At 54.9% G+C, this 13,768-nt stretch overlaps 1 protein-coding gene across 1 annotated transcript; it reads right to left on the bottom strand.

Annotated features, from left to right (window-relative positions):
- Positions 1-7,083: 7,083 nt before the first annotated feature.
- On the bottom strand, positions 7,084-12,975 carry SLC27A4 (solute carrier family 27 member 4; the record flags this gene model as incomplete). The annotated part of the gene is made up of 12 exons (XM_084272550.1): positions 7,084-7,241; positions 7,457-7,603; positions 8,041-8,205; positions 8,365-8,502; positions 8,673-8,799; positions 9,053-9,262; positions 9,671-9,780; positions 10,290-10,381; positions 10,488-10,557; positions 10,928-11,086; positions 11,746-12,140; positions 12,815-12,975. 12 exons carry the CDS (start codon positions 12,973-12,975, stop codon positions 7,084-7,086), a joined length of 1,932 nt encoding a protein of 643 aa, XP_084128676.1.
- Between the last annotated feature and the right edge of the window lie 793 nt (positions 12,976-13,768).

Here is a 13,768-nt window from a genome sequence, read left to right as displayed (position 1 = left end):
ATGTAACAAAATATTACAGATTTAGTGTTAGCTGTTCCCTGGAAAAGCAAAAAGAAATTAAGAAGAAAGGGAACAGTAATCATAAATACCAATTTGGGTCATTCAGGCATTCACAGCTAGTTACTGTTAACAACTCCCTGTAAATGCAGTCGTGAGCGCATGAGACACGGGGATGTTTTTATGGACATTGCTGGTGCTGGAATCAGAACATCACAAATTCTCTGGTGTATGCTTGGGGATGGGGGGAGCATGCATGTAACCCCCTTGAGGAAGTGTAACACTGACATTGTTGTTTCCAAAGAGCTGTAAATGCAGGTGGTGTTTGATAAGCAGGTACCTAAAGCGAAGCTGGGTGAAGACAAGGCTCCTGCCCAACGCACCCCCTGGGTTCAGTTCCCTGTAACGCTGTTTTCCTGTTCAGACTCGTGGATGTGTCAGGGTGCTTTAACCCAAGCGAAACCTCTTTTTCTTAAATCCAGGTTTCCACACCAGGTTCCTCACTAGGTGCCACGCGTGGAACAGCGCAGGGCAGAAGGAGGGGTCCCCAGGTAACTGTGCTGCTCACCCTGGATACACAGGGCTACAGGCAGCCGAGCAGGGTGCACTGGCAGCACCCACCATTCCCCTCCCGCAAATTCAGCTGCGCTGAACAAAAGAGCAGGTTGGAAATTGAGCCTGGCAATAAAGAGGGTTTAATTTCTTTTGTCTGGGTCCTGTTGGTTTTTTTTCCTCTCTGCCATTCGGTGCGTTTTCTCTCCCCTTGAGCGCAGGAGGGCCATGCCTCTGTCCTTCCACCAAGGGTCTATTCTGGAGGAAAGGGTTAGGTCGCCATCGCTCTTTACAGGGAAACATAGTTTATAAATACGACAGGGCCCTGTGCTGCGAGGAAACATTTTATCAGAAAGCCCCCAAACTGACGATTCAATTATTTTTCAATAAAACATCAGGGGAATGCACAAACAGCTGCTCGCATCCTTCCACACAGCAAGTCAAACTTCAAGGGGAACAATAGCTGGCGAAAGGGGAGCCATCGCGGAGGCGGTGACAATGGGTTTCCTTACTCGGGGCTTTGTTTGATTTCCCAGTCTCAGTTTTGAACTCCCTCCGCCGGAGAAAGGCGAGGGGGTAGGCCGGGGAGAGGGGGAAGCAGGCAGAGGGGAAGGAGGGTCAGTGGGAGTTAAAGCCTTTTGCAGCCTTTCTCTCCCATTCATGTGGTAATTGGGTGTCAAGCAGAGATCAGTAAGATGGAGCCCGGCCTCTGTGCCCGGGTTAAACTGCAGCAGAAAGAAAGCGGGAGCTGAACCGATGGAGGCCTGAATGTCATTAGGGCGGGAGGAAGCGCCTCTCCCCCAGGAGCCCTTCTGCCGGGGTGCTGGGCTGGGGGGGCCGCTTCCCATTCAGGGCATCCCTGAAAGCGGCCAGACAAAGCGGGAGGGCGTCCGAACAATGCCGCACCCCCGGCTCTACCTTCAATAGGGAGCTCTAAACAGGCGTTTAACCTTCAGAATAGCTGAAAGTGATACTCAAAGCTGAGGAGGTGGCCCGCCCGCCGCTGTTAGCCTCTTCCTGCGGCCGAGCCGGAGGCCACTTGGATGGCCGAAGGCCAGGAGGGATGCTCTCGCCACCCTTGCTTCCATGGCCCCGTTGACACATTGCTGAAGCTGCGCAGGGCCCCATGGGGGTCGTGGAAGGCATCACCTCCAGGCCAGGATCAGACCTGGGGAGGGCTGCTCAGCACCCTCCGGGATGGGGCTGGAGGAAGGCAGGGCCATACCCAAGGAATGGGGCATAGCAGGGGTTGTATCCTGCTTCAGAAGCCTGGGATTGTCTGGTGAAGGATCTGGGGAGTTCTGGGCAGTGACCTCCTCCAGAGCAGGGGGGTGTCCTGGCCTCAGTCACCATCACCTGTGGTCCCCAAGGAGGTTGCCAGCCTGTACTGCATGACTCCAACTGCCCAAAGCTCTCCCAGAGCCTGTCCTGGCATCATACAGGCAGGGTTTTTAATTAACCAGGAGAAAAGAGGGTCAAACCCTGGGGTACTTTGGAAGGTTGGAGTTGCCACTGAAGCGGACCAGGCCCAAAAAGAGCAGAGCAGAACCCACCTCCTGCTCTGCCACACAGCCCAGCCATGCTGTGCTGCTCAGAAGCAAACAGCCCTAATGATACCTGCTTCCCCAGCGAGGCCTTTCTGCTTTAAGGAGGAAAGCTGCCATCCTGTCCCATCCCTCTGCACACAAGATGACAAGATGCAGGCGTTTTTCCTCAGACCATGATTTTGGTGGAATCTTCAGCAACTCAGCCCCTTCAAACTGGTGGGGGGAGAAGCCATCCCTGGCCCCGCTTCTGGTTACATTGGAACTACTCAGGGGAATCGCGTATTTCCATTTCTAAAGAGGCACCAAAGGCCAGACCCTTCTTTAGTGCAGAATATTTCCCTGTGGCTGCTTAAAGGCAAAGCTAGCTTGCTAGCGTGTGGAGGAGAGGGCAGCTGTCATTGTTTGGGGAGACTCCAGCACATCAAGAGTGGCAGGAGGAAGCTGGAGAGATGCAGCATTAAAAATGATCTCTGTCTTTCTCAGCAGCAGAAATTAATTTCACCCAGAAAGGTCCTGAGCAGCTTGTAAAGCCTCGGCCTGTGATTAGAGAAAATACACTCCAGTTTTGCACAGCAAGCTTGTCCTGAGCTTGTCCTGAGCTGGACCTAGTCAGGGAGGCTGATCAGAGGGAAAGTTGCAGTGTTATTTTTCTTGGGGTTACTGTCCCTGCCCAGGATGCAGGGTCAGGGGGAAGCAGTCATCTCCACAGTGAAAAGTACACTTGGTTTGTAAAGCTCTCTGGCTTTGCTTAAATTAATGGGCTAATAATAACCCAGGAAAGGATTTTAATGTTTTTTTAACCTCATGCAAACAGTGTTTTAATTATTTTTAATTAAAAAAAGAGTAATGGCTCATGCCTAATATATTGTACTTTTATCCTTATACAGCTCTTGAGCCAGACTTTAGCTTACTGATCAAAGGGGAGAGATGTCTCACAAGGTGTCTCTAATCATAGAAAGAGGATTCAATTAGCTTTTTCCTTAAAATCACACATAAAAAAAGAAAATAACAATAAAATAATAATCAGACTATGATTAAGCACTGGCTGCTTCTTTCCAAACACCTCTCTGCTGGAAGCATTTTGTCCCAGCATTGTTCCTGTACCACACTTGCACTTGTATTCCTGGGCTGAGAGCTTCAGGGGTGCTTCCACCTAGGCTTTGTTTTTCTGGCAGAGCTGGAACTTTTAAAAAGGCCCCAGGCTTTCAACCCAAAGCTGACAGCCAGTGGAGAAACTCTAATTGGTGTAGCTGGTTTGTGCAGAGACTCTCAAAGCACTGCCAAGTGTGACACAACCCTCCTCAGTAAGGACCAACACAGCCCAAATGGTGACTTGTCCCCAGCGACCAGATCTCCAGTGGGGACCAGAGATGCTACTTTTAACCCTGCTGATGCCACAGCACCATCAGCATCACCAGGCAGGGTGGCTCCTTATGGTGTAACTCACAGCTACAGCACACACCTTCACTGGGCTCCCCTCTCCTTTAGTACTGCCGAGCTCTGCAGGTCCCCTCCAGTGAAGGCCTGTGTATCAGAGCCCCCTGCATTGTTTGCTGAGCTGTTTCCCGGTCATTCAGCACCCCCCTTTTCCTCACAACAGGACTTGTCACCTCAGAAGGGGCCCCATCCTGCTCTTCTTGCCTGCACCCTGTAACTACTACCACCTTCCTCCCTCTTGCAACCAGCTGTGAATGCAGGGCTCTGGGTCAGCTCCCTGCTGCGCTCCAGCCACGTCCCAGCCCCTTGATTGTGTCAGCACCAGCAAGGGCTCAATCCTGCTCCTTGCACAGGCCTCGGCTGTGCCTGTAATCCCCATCCAGCTCCAAACCCCAACAATACAAGCCAGCCTCTGCCTGGAAGGGCTTACTTGCAAATACATAAGAGCCATACTTCCATAATCTTCCAAAGCCATTTGCATCTGCATTTAACAGGCAGTGAGTGCCCTGAATGCAGAATCTGCTTGGCTTTTTTAACCTAACCTGCTCTCAGACAGACAGAGGCACAGCGCTGAGCCCTGCCCCTTCAGCCCCTCGTCTTTCAGAGCAGCAACGCGTGCGGGGCAGCATCTCTTTTGGGAAGGAAGAGCAGCTCTCTGGTATCCTTCAAACCATTCGTCTCCAGCCAGTGGCCCCCAGGGCTGACTTTGGGGTTGGGACAAGCCTTTACCTGTTCTCTTCGGCAGAGGGCTGGGTGATGTCGGGTGGTTTGGGTTGTGCCCACCACGTGTCTGGCACAATGGGGTGACCTTGGTGCTACTGAAGTCTCTGCCAGTCACCGGCTCTGGTCAGGAGGCCAAGCAGAGGGGAATTGCAACGCCTGGGACTGCTGCTGGCCTGGACATGAAGCTTCCTCTCCACCTCAGACAGGGTCTGACCTGTTCCCTGCGTGGGTTAACTCCTGCTTCCAATGTCCTGTGCCCGCCACCGCTTCCCCTTGGAGGATGCTGTGAGACCCCAAGGGAGGCCCTAAATAGGTGCCCCCTGAGGTGAGCCGTTTGCCGAACCCAGCCCGCCCTCCACCGGCAGCTGCGAGAGGAACAACGGCCGAAAGTGGGACCCGAGCATCTGCAGAAGCGGCAGCCATCGCTGCACCAGCCCTGAGGCGGGCTGACAGCCCCAGGGCCCTAAACATGACCCCCCGCAGGCAAAGTCCCCTGGTTTGAAGGCCAGACCCCAGGGCACTGCAGGGCTGAGGCCTGTTTTGGACTGAACTGGGGTGGTGCTTTGGGACAAGGAATGTCCTAGGGGCTGCATCCTTCCAGGAGCAGTGTTGGACCATGCTGCTCAGCGACCCTGCATTCCTTCTGGGGCCAGCTGGACCTAGTTGCAGAGAAGGCTGGATGCAGCACCGAGCATCCGACCTCTAGCAGCCTTGCCTAGAGTCACTGTGTCCAAGGGACTAAGCTAAAAGCTTTAACTTCAGTTCCAGGTGCTGGAGCAGCAGGTGCAGAATTCCAGCACTTTTCCCATGGTGTGTCTCGCACACATCACCCAGGGTCCTGCAAGACATTTCTCCCTGGTACCTGGATACCGAGGAGCCAGTTTCTCCCAACCCCAGTGTTGGATGCAGAGTCTAAAAGAGGGTTCTGGCAGTGAGGGAAGGGGAATGGGTGCCAAAAAACTTGTCTGAAAGGGCAGAAATGAGCCCGGAGGTTAAGCATGGCCAAACATGGAGACGGGAAGTAGCAGGATGAGGAAAGAGGGAACAGGAGACCAGTGGAAGAACCAGATGTGGCAGGGTAAACAGGAAAAACAGGCCAGGACCACTGGGATGGCAATGCAGAGAGCAGGACCAGGAGAAAGGAGGAGTGGGGAGTTGGTGGAGGGGGCTGGGATCGTCTCATCATTAGGTTGCTTTCACACGATCATCAAACCCAGCAGCAAGGGTCTTGCTTCCCCCTGCTCCAAGATGAGCTGAAGTCCGCACAGGGAGGCTGTGCTCTGGAGTGGCAGTTCTCAGTTCCCAAACTGGCACATTCCCCCACCTCCCCACACACAGCAGGACTGCACAAGGAAGAGAGAGGTAGGACACTCCAGCATAGCCCATACTCGCATTTAATCGTAAGGACAGGACAGACCGGGGCAGGCAGGTACGTCGGTGTGGAAGCACAACTAGAAGAGCAGACACACCCTGCCCTCACAGAAGACAGATGTCATTTTAAGGAATAACCCTGCTAAAAGCATAAAAACAAATCATAAAAATAAAAAAATAATATCAATAACCCCCAAGCCAGAGTTTGCTCTGGAACATAATGTTTCGGCACGCTCTCCAAGGACTGGAACCAGACATTGCTGCTGAGGCTGTTTCACATCAGACACAATGCAGGGAATTCACACAATGCAAGTCAGGTGTTTAACATGGACATTTCAGTTCTGGCCCATCTCCTGCAGCGCAGACAGGGAGGGCTCTTGTGGGAAGGGATGCAGAGCATGGGAAGTTAGGCTCTCAGAGAGACCACCCTCCAGAGGACCTTCTCTCCCCCCTAGGCAAATTGCCTCCTGCGTTCAGGGCACAGACATGGCAGCAAGAAAGCTTCCTTCCCACTTTCCCACCTGCTTTCTGCAAGGAAGAAGGTGCATGAAACAAGGCTGCATCCACATAAGGTAAAAGTAAGAGACCCAGATAAGTGTCCACAAGATAGCGGGGTTCACTCGTGTCCTTCACTGTGGAGCGAGGCCACAGGGACAGACACGGCTGCACCCGCGCTGGAAGAGGAGAATCAGTCCCAGGTGAGTGTCCTGTCTCCCAAGAGGACAGGTCTGGGCTGCTCCTCCACCTACTGCACAAACCCAGGACACATTCAAAAGTACAGACAATAAATTAAGATTGAAAAAAAAAAAAAGCGTGTATAATATATATATATATAATATAATGTGCGTGTGATTGTGAAAAATAGAAATGTCATCCTCAGGAGAGAGCAAGGCATGGCAGAAACACATCCCCATCCCTCTCCTGAGCCCAGCACTCCCCTGATTCACAGCAGAAACACACCAGCGGTCCACGCAGGGGGCAGGGGTTGTGCCTGGCACCCAGCTTCCCTCTGCCAGCGGGGGCCCTGTGCCAAGGAGGAGCTAGCTGCTTGGTGGAGGAGTGGGGAAAGAACCCGGCACTGGTCCCTTCATGGCCTTCACAAGGAAGGGTTGCTGCAGGCAGGAAAAGGAGGGGGGAAAGATAGGAAAAACAAAGTGGAATGGCAGGGGCACCCCACCCCTACTCAACTGGCCAGGGCCCTGCCCCTCCCATCGCACAGGACCACCACCGCTGTACCAAACAGAAAATAAAGCCATAATGAGCCTATGCTTTGGTATATAACCATCTCCCTCCCCTCAGTCCCCCATGTTCCCCCAAACCATTATCTGTAAAACTTGTCAAATAAAATCTCTAGCGTGCCTTTATATCACTCCTTGAACCTTTCTTCCCCAGCGTCTGCCTTGCCCTCCTCTCCCCAGCAGGACTTGGGGAGGTGCCTTGCTTGAGCCCCACCAGTTTAGAGCTTCTGCTCTCCTGACTGGATCCTGCTGAATGCTGCCTGGTCCAGCTGCAGGTAGCGGCCTTGCCTGGAGTCCAGGAAGTACAACCTGTCCTTCACCACCGCAGGGTCGAAGCCCTGCTTCCGCAGCTCCATCTTCTGGAACTTGTAAGTGCCTGGAGCAGGGAGAGGAAGAGGAATGAGCGGTCACCAGCTGCATACGCTCCCATCCCCAACACACACGAGCTGCCCCAGACCCAACCTTGCACTCCCCCACCTCCAAACCACCAGAAGAACTGCCTGGGGGCTCCATCCTGACCCTATCGACACCCATTACCAGGTTTCCCCCCACAAGGCTCCCCCCAGCTCTGCACTCAGTGCAGCAGCTCACTTGTCTTGGAGACTTCGTGCAGGAACCGCAGGAAGACGGGCCGCGCATACAGCGGCAGGGCCTTTTTCAGCTCGCTGGCAAAGCTCTCCAGGTCACAGGAGTTCTCTGGGTCAGCAATGGCTGCCATTCCTGCCTTCCCTTCAATCCCTGAGAGGCAGAGAAAGCAAAACAGTCAGACACACTGTCCCTGTAGCATCGTCTCCCTCTGCAGCGCCCCAGCAAGGCCTCTGGCATGGATCCCACTTCACACAAGCGCTGGTGCATCCAGCTGTGTCACTGGCTGTGTCATTACCCTGCAGCTATGGATACCAGCGACACCCTGCGGTCACGATCCCCTCCTCATGGTCACCCCCTCCAGAAGGAACTCAGGGTCCTTCCAAAACAGATCAAAGCTTGAGAGAGGGAGGGATCCCTCTGTTTCCTGCTGGGTACATCCCCGGCTGGCTCTTCCCGATATGGCTATAGAGAGCCTTAGTCCAGTCTCTCACAAAGGAACATGTCAATGTGGACATGCAGGACACGGTCACATTCCACTGCCAGAGGCCTGTCTGCCTCTCCTGACTGTCCCCTTCCCTCTCAGCTACCTGGGATCTCCACCCCATAAACCACCACGTCCGTCAGGTTGAGGATGCGGCTCAGCGTCCCCTCCACCTCTGTGGTGGAGACATTCTCCCCCTTCCAGCGGAACGTGTCTCCTGTGCGGTCCCGGAAGTACATGTAGCCGTATCTGTCCATCACCAAGACATCCCCTGCAGGAAAGTGAGGAATAGGCAAAAAAATGTGGTGTCAGAGGGGTCAGGAGCAACCCTGGAGCATCTAAGAGCAGTGCCAGTAGCCTGGGATAGCCCCTGTAGCCACTCAGGTACCCTCTCTCTGCTCTCAGGGGCCGGGAGGGCTGTTTGCCTCACCTGTGAGATACGCAGCATCCCCTTTCGTAAACACGTCCCTGGCTATTTTCTTGTTGGTGGCTGACTGATTCAGATAGCCATCAAAGTGCTGCAAGGGGTTGCTCTTGACAATGCGGCCCACCAGCTGCCCCGGTTCTCCTGCAAGGAGAAAAGGAAGTAAAGAAGGGAAGTGACCACCTGCACCCAAGTGAAAATGGTGTCATGTGGGGTTTAACTGAGCAGACTCAAACTGAGGTAGAGTGATCCTGAAGTACACCAGGAGAGATTCACATAGGGCTGAGGAGACTTATCCCTGTGGTTGCCCTCACCTGGTTTGCAGCGGATACAAACACCATCTGGCCCCCGGATCAGCTCCATGGTGTCTTCATCCACCCGTACCAAGGCGATGGGGTACACACCTGGTAGGATCCGGCTGTTGAAGCCACATGACCCAACCTAGGACAGAAAGAGCCAAGAGTCATGGGGAACAGGGACGTCTTTCCCACCCCAAGCCCGCTGCCCCACACACATCCAGGATATCAGAGAGTCATGGGTCAACAGCAGTCAAAACCCCTCTGAGTGCATGGTAACCCACACCAAGCCTCCTGGAGCGAGAACCCTGGCCCACACCAAGCCTCCTGGAGCAAACAGCCTGACTGGTCCCAGGCCAACCCTGGCCCTGGGACATGGGGGGATGGTGGGGGCTTACGTTGTTATCGAAGTTTCCCAGGCTGCAGTTGCACTCAGTGGCCCCATAGAACTCAGCCACCTGGGCGATGCCAAAGCGGGCCATGAACTCCCTCCAGATGGAGGCACGCAGCCCGTTGCCCAGCGCCATGCGCACCCGGTGCTTCCGCTCCACCTCCTGGTACGGCTGGTTCAGCAGGTAGCGGCAGATCTCCCCGATGTACTGCACAATCTGGGAGGGATGGAGAGGAAAGAGTTGCTGGGACCCCTCTGCCAGGCCCCGGGGGGTTTGGGGTTTCTTCAGGACATGGAGAAATAGCACAGCATGCCCAAAGTCCCTTAAAGAGGCTGCAGTAAAAGCCAAAGTCCTAGCAGCCTGTCCCTCCCTAGTTAACCCACTCCTCCAGTCTGTGAAACTTATCCAAGGCCTCCTGGCTAATGCTGGAGCCTGGGAAGGGTTTGGACATACAAAGTTACCACCCCAGGTGGGAAGAACAAAGACCCACCACCTTGGAAGGTGGTTTGGGATGGACAGGCAAAACCATTCCAAGCCTCCCCCTCTTCTAGCAGCTGGGGTATCCTCAGCACTGCACAGATCCCCAGGTTCCCCTCCCCAGTCCTAGCTGGCCCATTGCCTCACCGTGCAGTTGTACTTCACGCAGTCCTCCCAAAAGTGTGAGGCTGAGAACTTCTTGCGGATGACAATCGTCATGCCCTGCAGCAGGCACTGTCCAATCCCCACGATGTTCCCTGCGGAGAGGCAGCCAGGGGAACCCTCAGTCCCAACACCTCCAACCTAGCCCACTCAGGGAGAGACCCAGGAGCGCAAGGTGGAGGCCACACACTGCCTCACCACAGATGGGTGTTCACCTCGCCAAAGCCCCCAGGACCACGGGCACTGTGAAGGAGATGTGTGGCAGTGAGATCTGGGGCAGCACTTTGGACCTAGACATGCCAGCATGCCTCAACTATCCAGGTGGGCACCACTTCCCCTTCCCCCTGTCTTTCCACATGAAGCAGCACTAAGTGCAGCTTTCCCAAAGCCAGGCTAGGAGCTGGGATAACCACCCCCCTGCACACACACACACTCCCTGCTCCAAAGGTCAGCCAGATCAATTTTTGTCTCCCAGGGTGAAAGTGGAAAGTCTCAGTCAGACACTGCCAGCAGCAGCCAGCTCCTCCTCAACACAGAGATCGTTGGGCTTGGCTGAGGGACACAGACAGGCCCAGCATGCGGGGCTGCGCACGGCACGCGTTACCTGCGGCGTGGTAGAGCGGGAGACAGTCGTACATCACATCGTCGGACCTCATGCGGAAGCCGTAGAAGACTAAGCTGGACATGCGGAAATACCTGGGGAGAGAGGGGAAGGGACACGTCAACAGCAGGGTGAGGGGCTGTGCTAGGACAGGGCAGGGCTCGGCCCTGTCCTCCCCCAAGCCCCTGCCCGTGTCCTTACCGGCAGTTCACCACAATGGCAGCCTTGGGCAGCCCCGTTGTGCCAGAGGTGTAGATATAGAAGAGTTTATCTGGAAAGCAATGAGGAGACAAGGTCACATACCCAGTCTAGGAGCTGGCTGAACCAGGAGAGGGGGACAAGTAAGATTTATACACTCTACTCGTGCCAGTGGAGCCAAAACTTCATATGACAGCAACAAGAACATGCTGGGTTCCCCAGCAGATCAGGTTTGTTGGGACACATGAAGGGCACCACGAGATCCTGCTCCACACAGTATTTGCACAGCTTCAGACACCAGAGCAGGACCCATCCCAAACACCCCAGGCTCTGCTGCAGTCATCTGCCATCGGTATCCTCAGCAGATGCTCTTGCCAGTGTTCTAACTGGCTGATCCACAGAAACACCACCATGGGTTTGGCCCCCAAGAGCTGATGACGTACCAAGAAAGCCCTTATCAGGGGGGGTTGGCGGGTGCCGCTGGGCCGTCTGCAGGAGGGGGTCCAGGTGTTTCGCACCGGGAAGCACGGACTCGGGGCTTGCTTCCCCAGACCAGAACAGATGAATAGATTTCTTCAGGGAGGGCTGCACTTCCTGCATTGCTGAGAAAGTAAAGGGGGGAGATGGAGAAAGGCTGCAGGGTGGTTAATGCCCAAAGACCCCCCTGCCTTCCTTTACACTCCTCAGGGAGACACTGCCTCAGGCAGCAGTACCCTTGCTGTGCTCCGCAGAGTCCTCAAAAGGCTGACAGCCATCCCAGGACAATGTTGTTCCCATGATTAATACTTGCTAGGGCCACAGCCCAGGCCTCTTCTGGGACTAGAAGATCCTGTTCTTCACCTCTCCCCAGCCAAAACCTCTTTGGTGCCAAGAGGTCTGTTGACACTATCAGCCTCGGAGGTGTAGGCTGAAACACACGAGGAGCTGGAGCCGAGGTGCTGCAGGCATGTGGCTAACAGCCATGGAGAGCAAGGGGAGGCTTGTCCCATGCAGCCCAGCCCAGCCCAGGACTCCATGCAGGGGATGGACCCAAGAGGCTTAAGAAAGGATCCTTACACCCAGACTGGCCTGCCTGGGAGTTGGACAGCCCTGAGCTCTGGTGCAGCCCAAAACAAAAAGGAAAAAAAAAAAGGAAAAAAAAAGTTCCAATTCCTGGATAATTTAAGTGCCCATTCTCTTCCAGACCCATGCCCTGTGGTGGGCAGGAAAGGAACACTAAATCCATTGACTAGGCACACCCCCCTCCATCACATCCCCTCACCTTCCATCATCTCCACCCCAAAAACCACAGCCTTGGAGTTGGAGATGGTGATGCAGTGCAGCAAGGCCTCCATGCGCAGGTGGGAATTCACAAGGGCCGTCTCCACCCCAATCTTGGCCAAGCCGAGCCACAGCCCCACGTACTGATTGCGGGACTCCATGAAAAGGGCCACCACGTCACCAGAGCGGAAGCCTTGGTCGTAGAAGAAATTGGCCACCTGGTTGGAGTACTCATCCAGCTGGCGGAAGGTCCAGCTCTCGCCCGTGCCTTGGAAGATCAGTGCAGTCTTCTCTGGATACTTGCTCGCAGTCTTCTGGAAGATCTTGGCAATTGTGTTCTTCTCCTTCACGTGTCTCCATACCTGCCACTTCACCCTCAACAGGACCAGGCCCGTGCTGCCAAGGGAAAGGGAGCAAGAGGATAACTGCTCAGTAACCCCTGCAAAACCACTTCCTCCAGCAAAGCCAGCGCAGCATGAGAACCTTCCTAGGATCTGTTATAGCCCAGCACTGCTCCAAGCTCTACTCTAGGTCAGCAGCAGCTCTGGGCGTTTCCCTAAGCAGCATGGACACAGGCAGAGCTCATGCACAAAGATGCTCATAGCCAGGAACCCATGGAGGCCACGGAGAGATGTAGTTTGGAAGGCTGCAGATAGGGATTTCCATGGTCAAAAGGGCATCTTGGAGCTTCAGCTGCTCTCTAAGAGATGCTACTACTCCCTCCCCACAAATCCTTGCCAGGAACTGGCACAGCCTGGTACCAACTCAGAACTGACCCTGCACAGGCACCTGGTGCCACGCCAGCGGCTTGAGGGACAGGGTGAAGTACAAGGACAGTCACCAGATTTCAGAGCTCAGCTGAAATCTATCTTTCCTGTGAAAACTTTGCCCGAGAGTTTGGAGCCGCCCAGGCGCGGCAGAGGGATATCTCCTGCCAGCTGGGCTGGGTGCCAGCAGAAACCCAGGGCTGTGCAAGGAAGCAGGGGGCTGCACAGGGGGGCTGCGCTCACGCATACACCGGGACAGAGCAGTGGGCCAGATGGTCGGGCCATCCCAGCCAGGACACCTACGTGACATCCCTTCGTATTGTCTTGATGAAGATGAGGAAGAAGTCCCATCCACCGGATCCCAGGTAGAAGATGAAGAGAGCAGGGATTGCCTGGGCCCAGGGCAGCTCCAGACTGACCCTGAAGAACAGCAGCAGTGCTGCAAAAGCAGCCAGACGCAGCATCGTGGCCTGGGGAGAGAGAGAGAGAAACCACGGCCATCAACCCATGCACACTGGACTTGGTGATAACAAGCCCATGGGTGGGGGATGCATTAGCAGTCCCCAACTTCCCGGATGAGGTCTCTGAGTCATTACTCCTCCTGGCAGTGGGGACTTAACCCAGCAGTCCAGAACTCCCACAGGCATAACAACTGGACCTTGGAGATGACCTCAAACTAAGCCACCAGCACAGCGCTGCTTAGTGACAAGCTGAGAGCAAGGCCATTCCTACCTGTGGAGTTGGGCATCTTGCACCCCAGCATGGCCATACCCCAGCAGTGTGAGATGCAGGATAAAGTTGTTTCACATGGGAGCAAAGTCACAGCAGGAGACCTTGTACAGATGTTTGGCAGGCACCAGGGCAATGCCAGGCAGGGCTGGCTCAGCCTCTCACCTCCAGCTGACAAAGCGACTAGAGGTCCAAATTCCTCCCTGCTCCAAGGATCACTCCATCCCCAAAGCCCAGGTCTCCCTGTCCCCCAGCACCAGCTCTTCTGCATGCCTGACTTCACGCTGGCTAGCATGGCTGGTGGGACAATGCAGCTTCACATGCTCCCTGACACAGCTCAGACAGGAACAGGGACAGGAAACCCAGTCCTTTGAGCTCTGCTCGTGTTTGCAAACCTTCATGTCAGCGGGCAGTTTCCTGGCATGGCTGTGCTGGAGCCACTGCCAGAGCAGGTCAGGGATGGGGCTGGGTGCAGGCATGGCCTGGCCAGGCTGGATTGGGAAGAACAAGGGCTTTTGCTGCTGCCAG

The sequence above is a fragment of the Gallinula chloropus genome, assembly GCF_964237585.1.
Source record: "Gallinula chloropus genome assembly, chromosome: 18".
NCBI classification, from domain to species: domain Eukaryota; kingdom Metazoa; phylum Chordata; class Aves; order Gruiformes; family Rallidae; genus Gallinula; species Gallinula chloropus.
The sequence above is the reverse complement of the archived record's forward strand: the minus strand, read 5'-3'. Positions and strand labels throughout refer to the sequence as shown.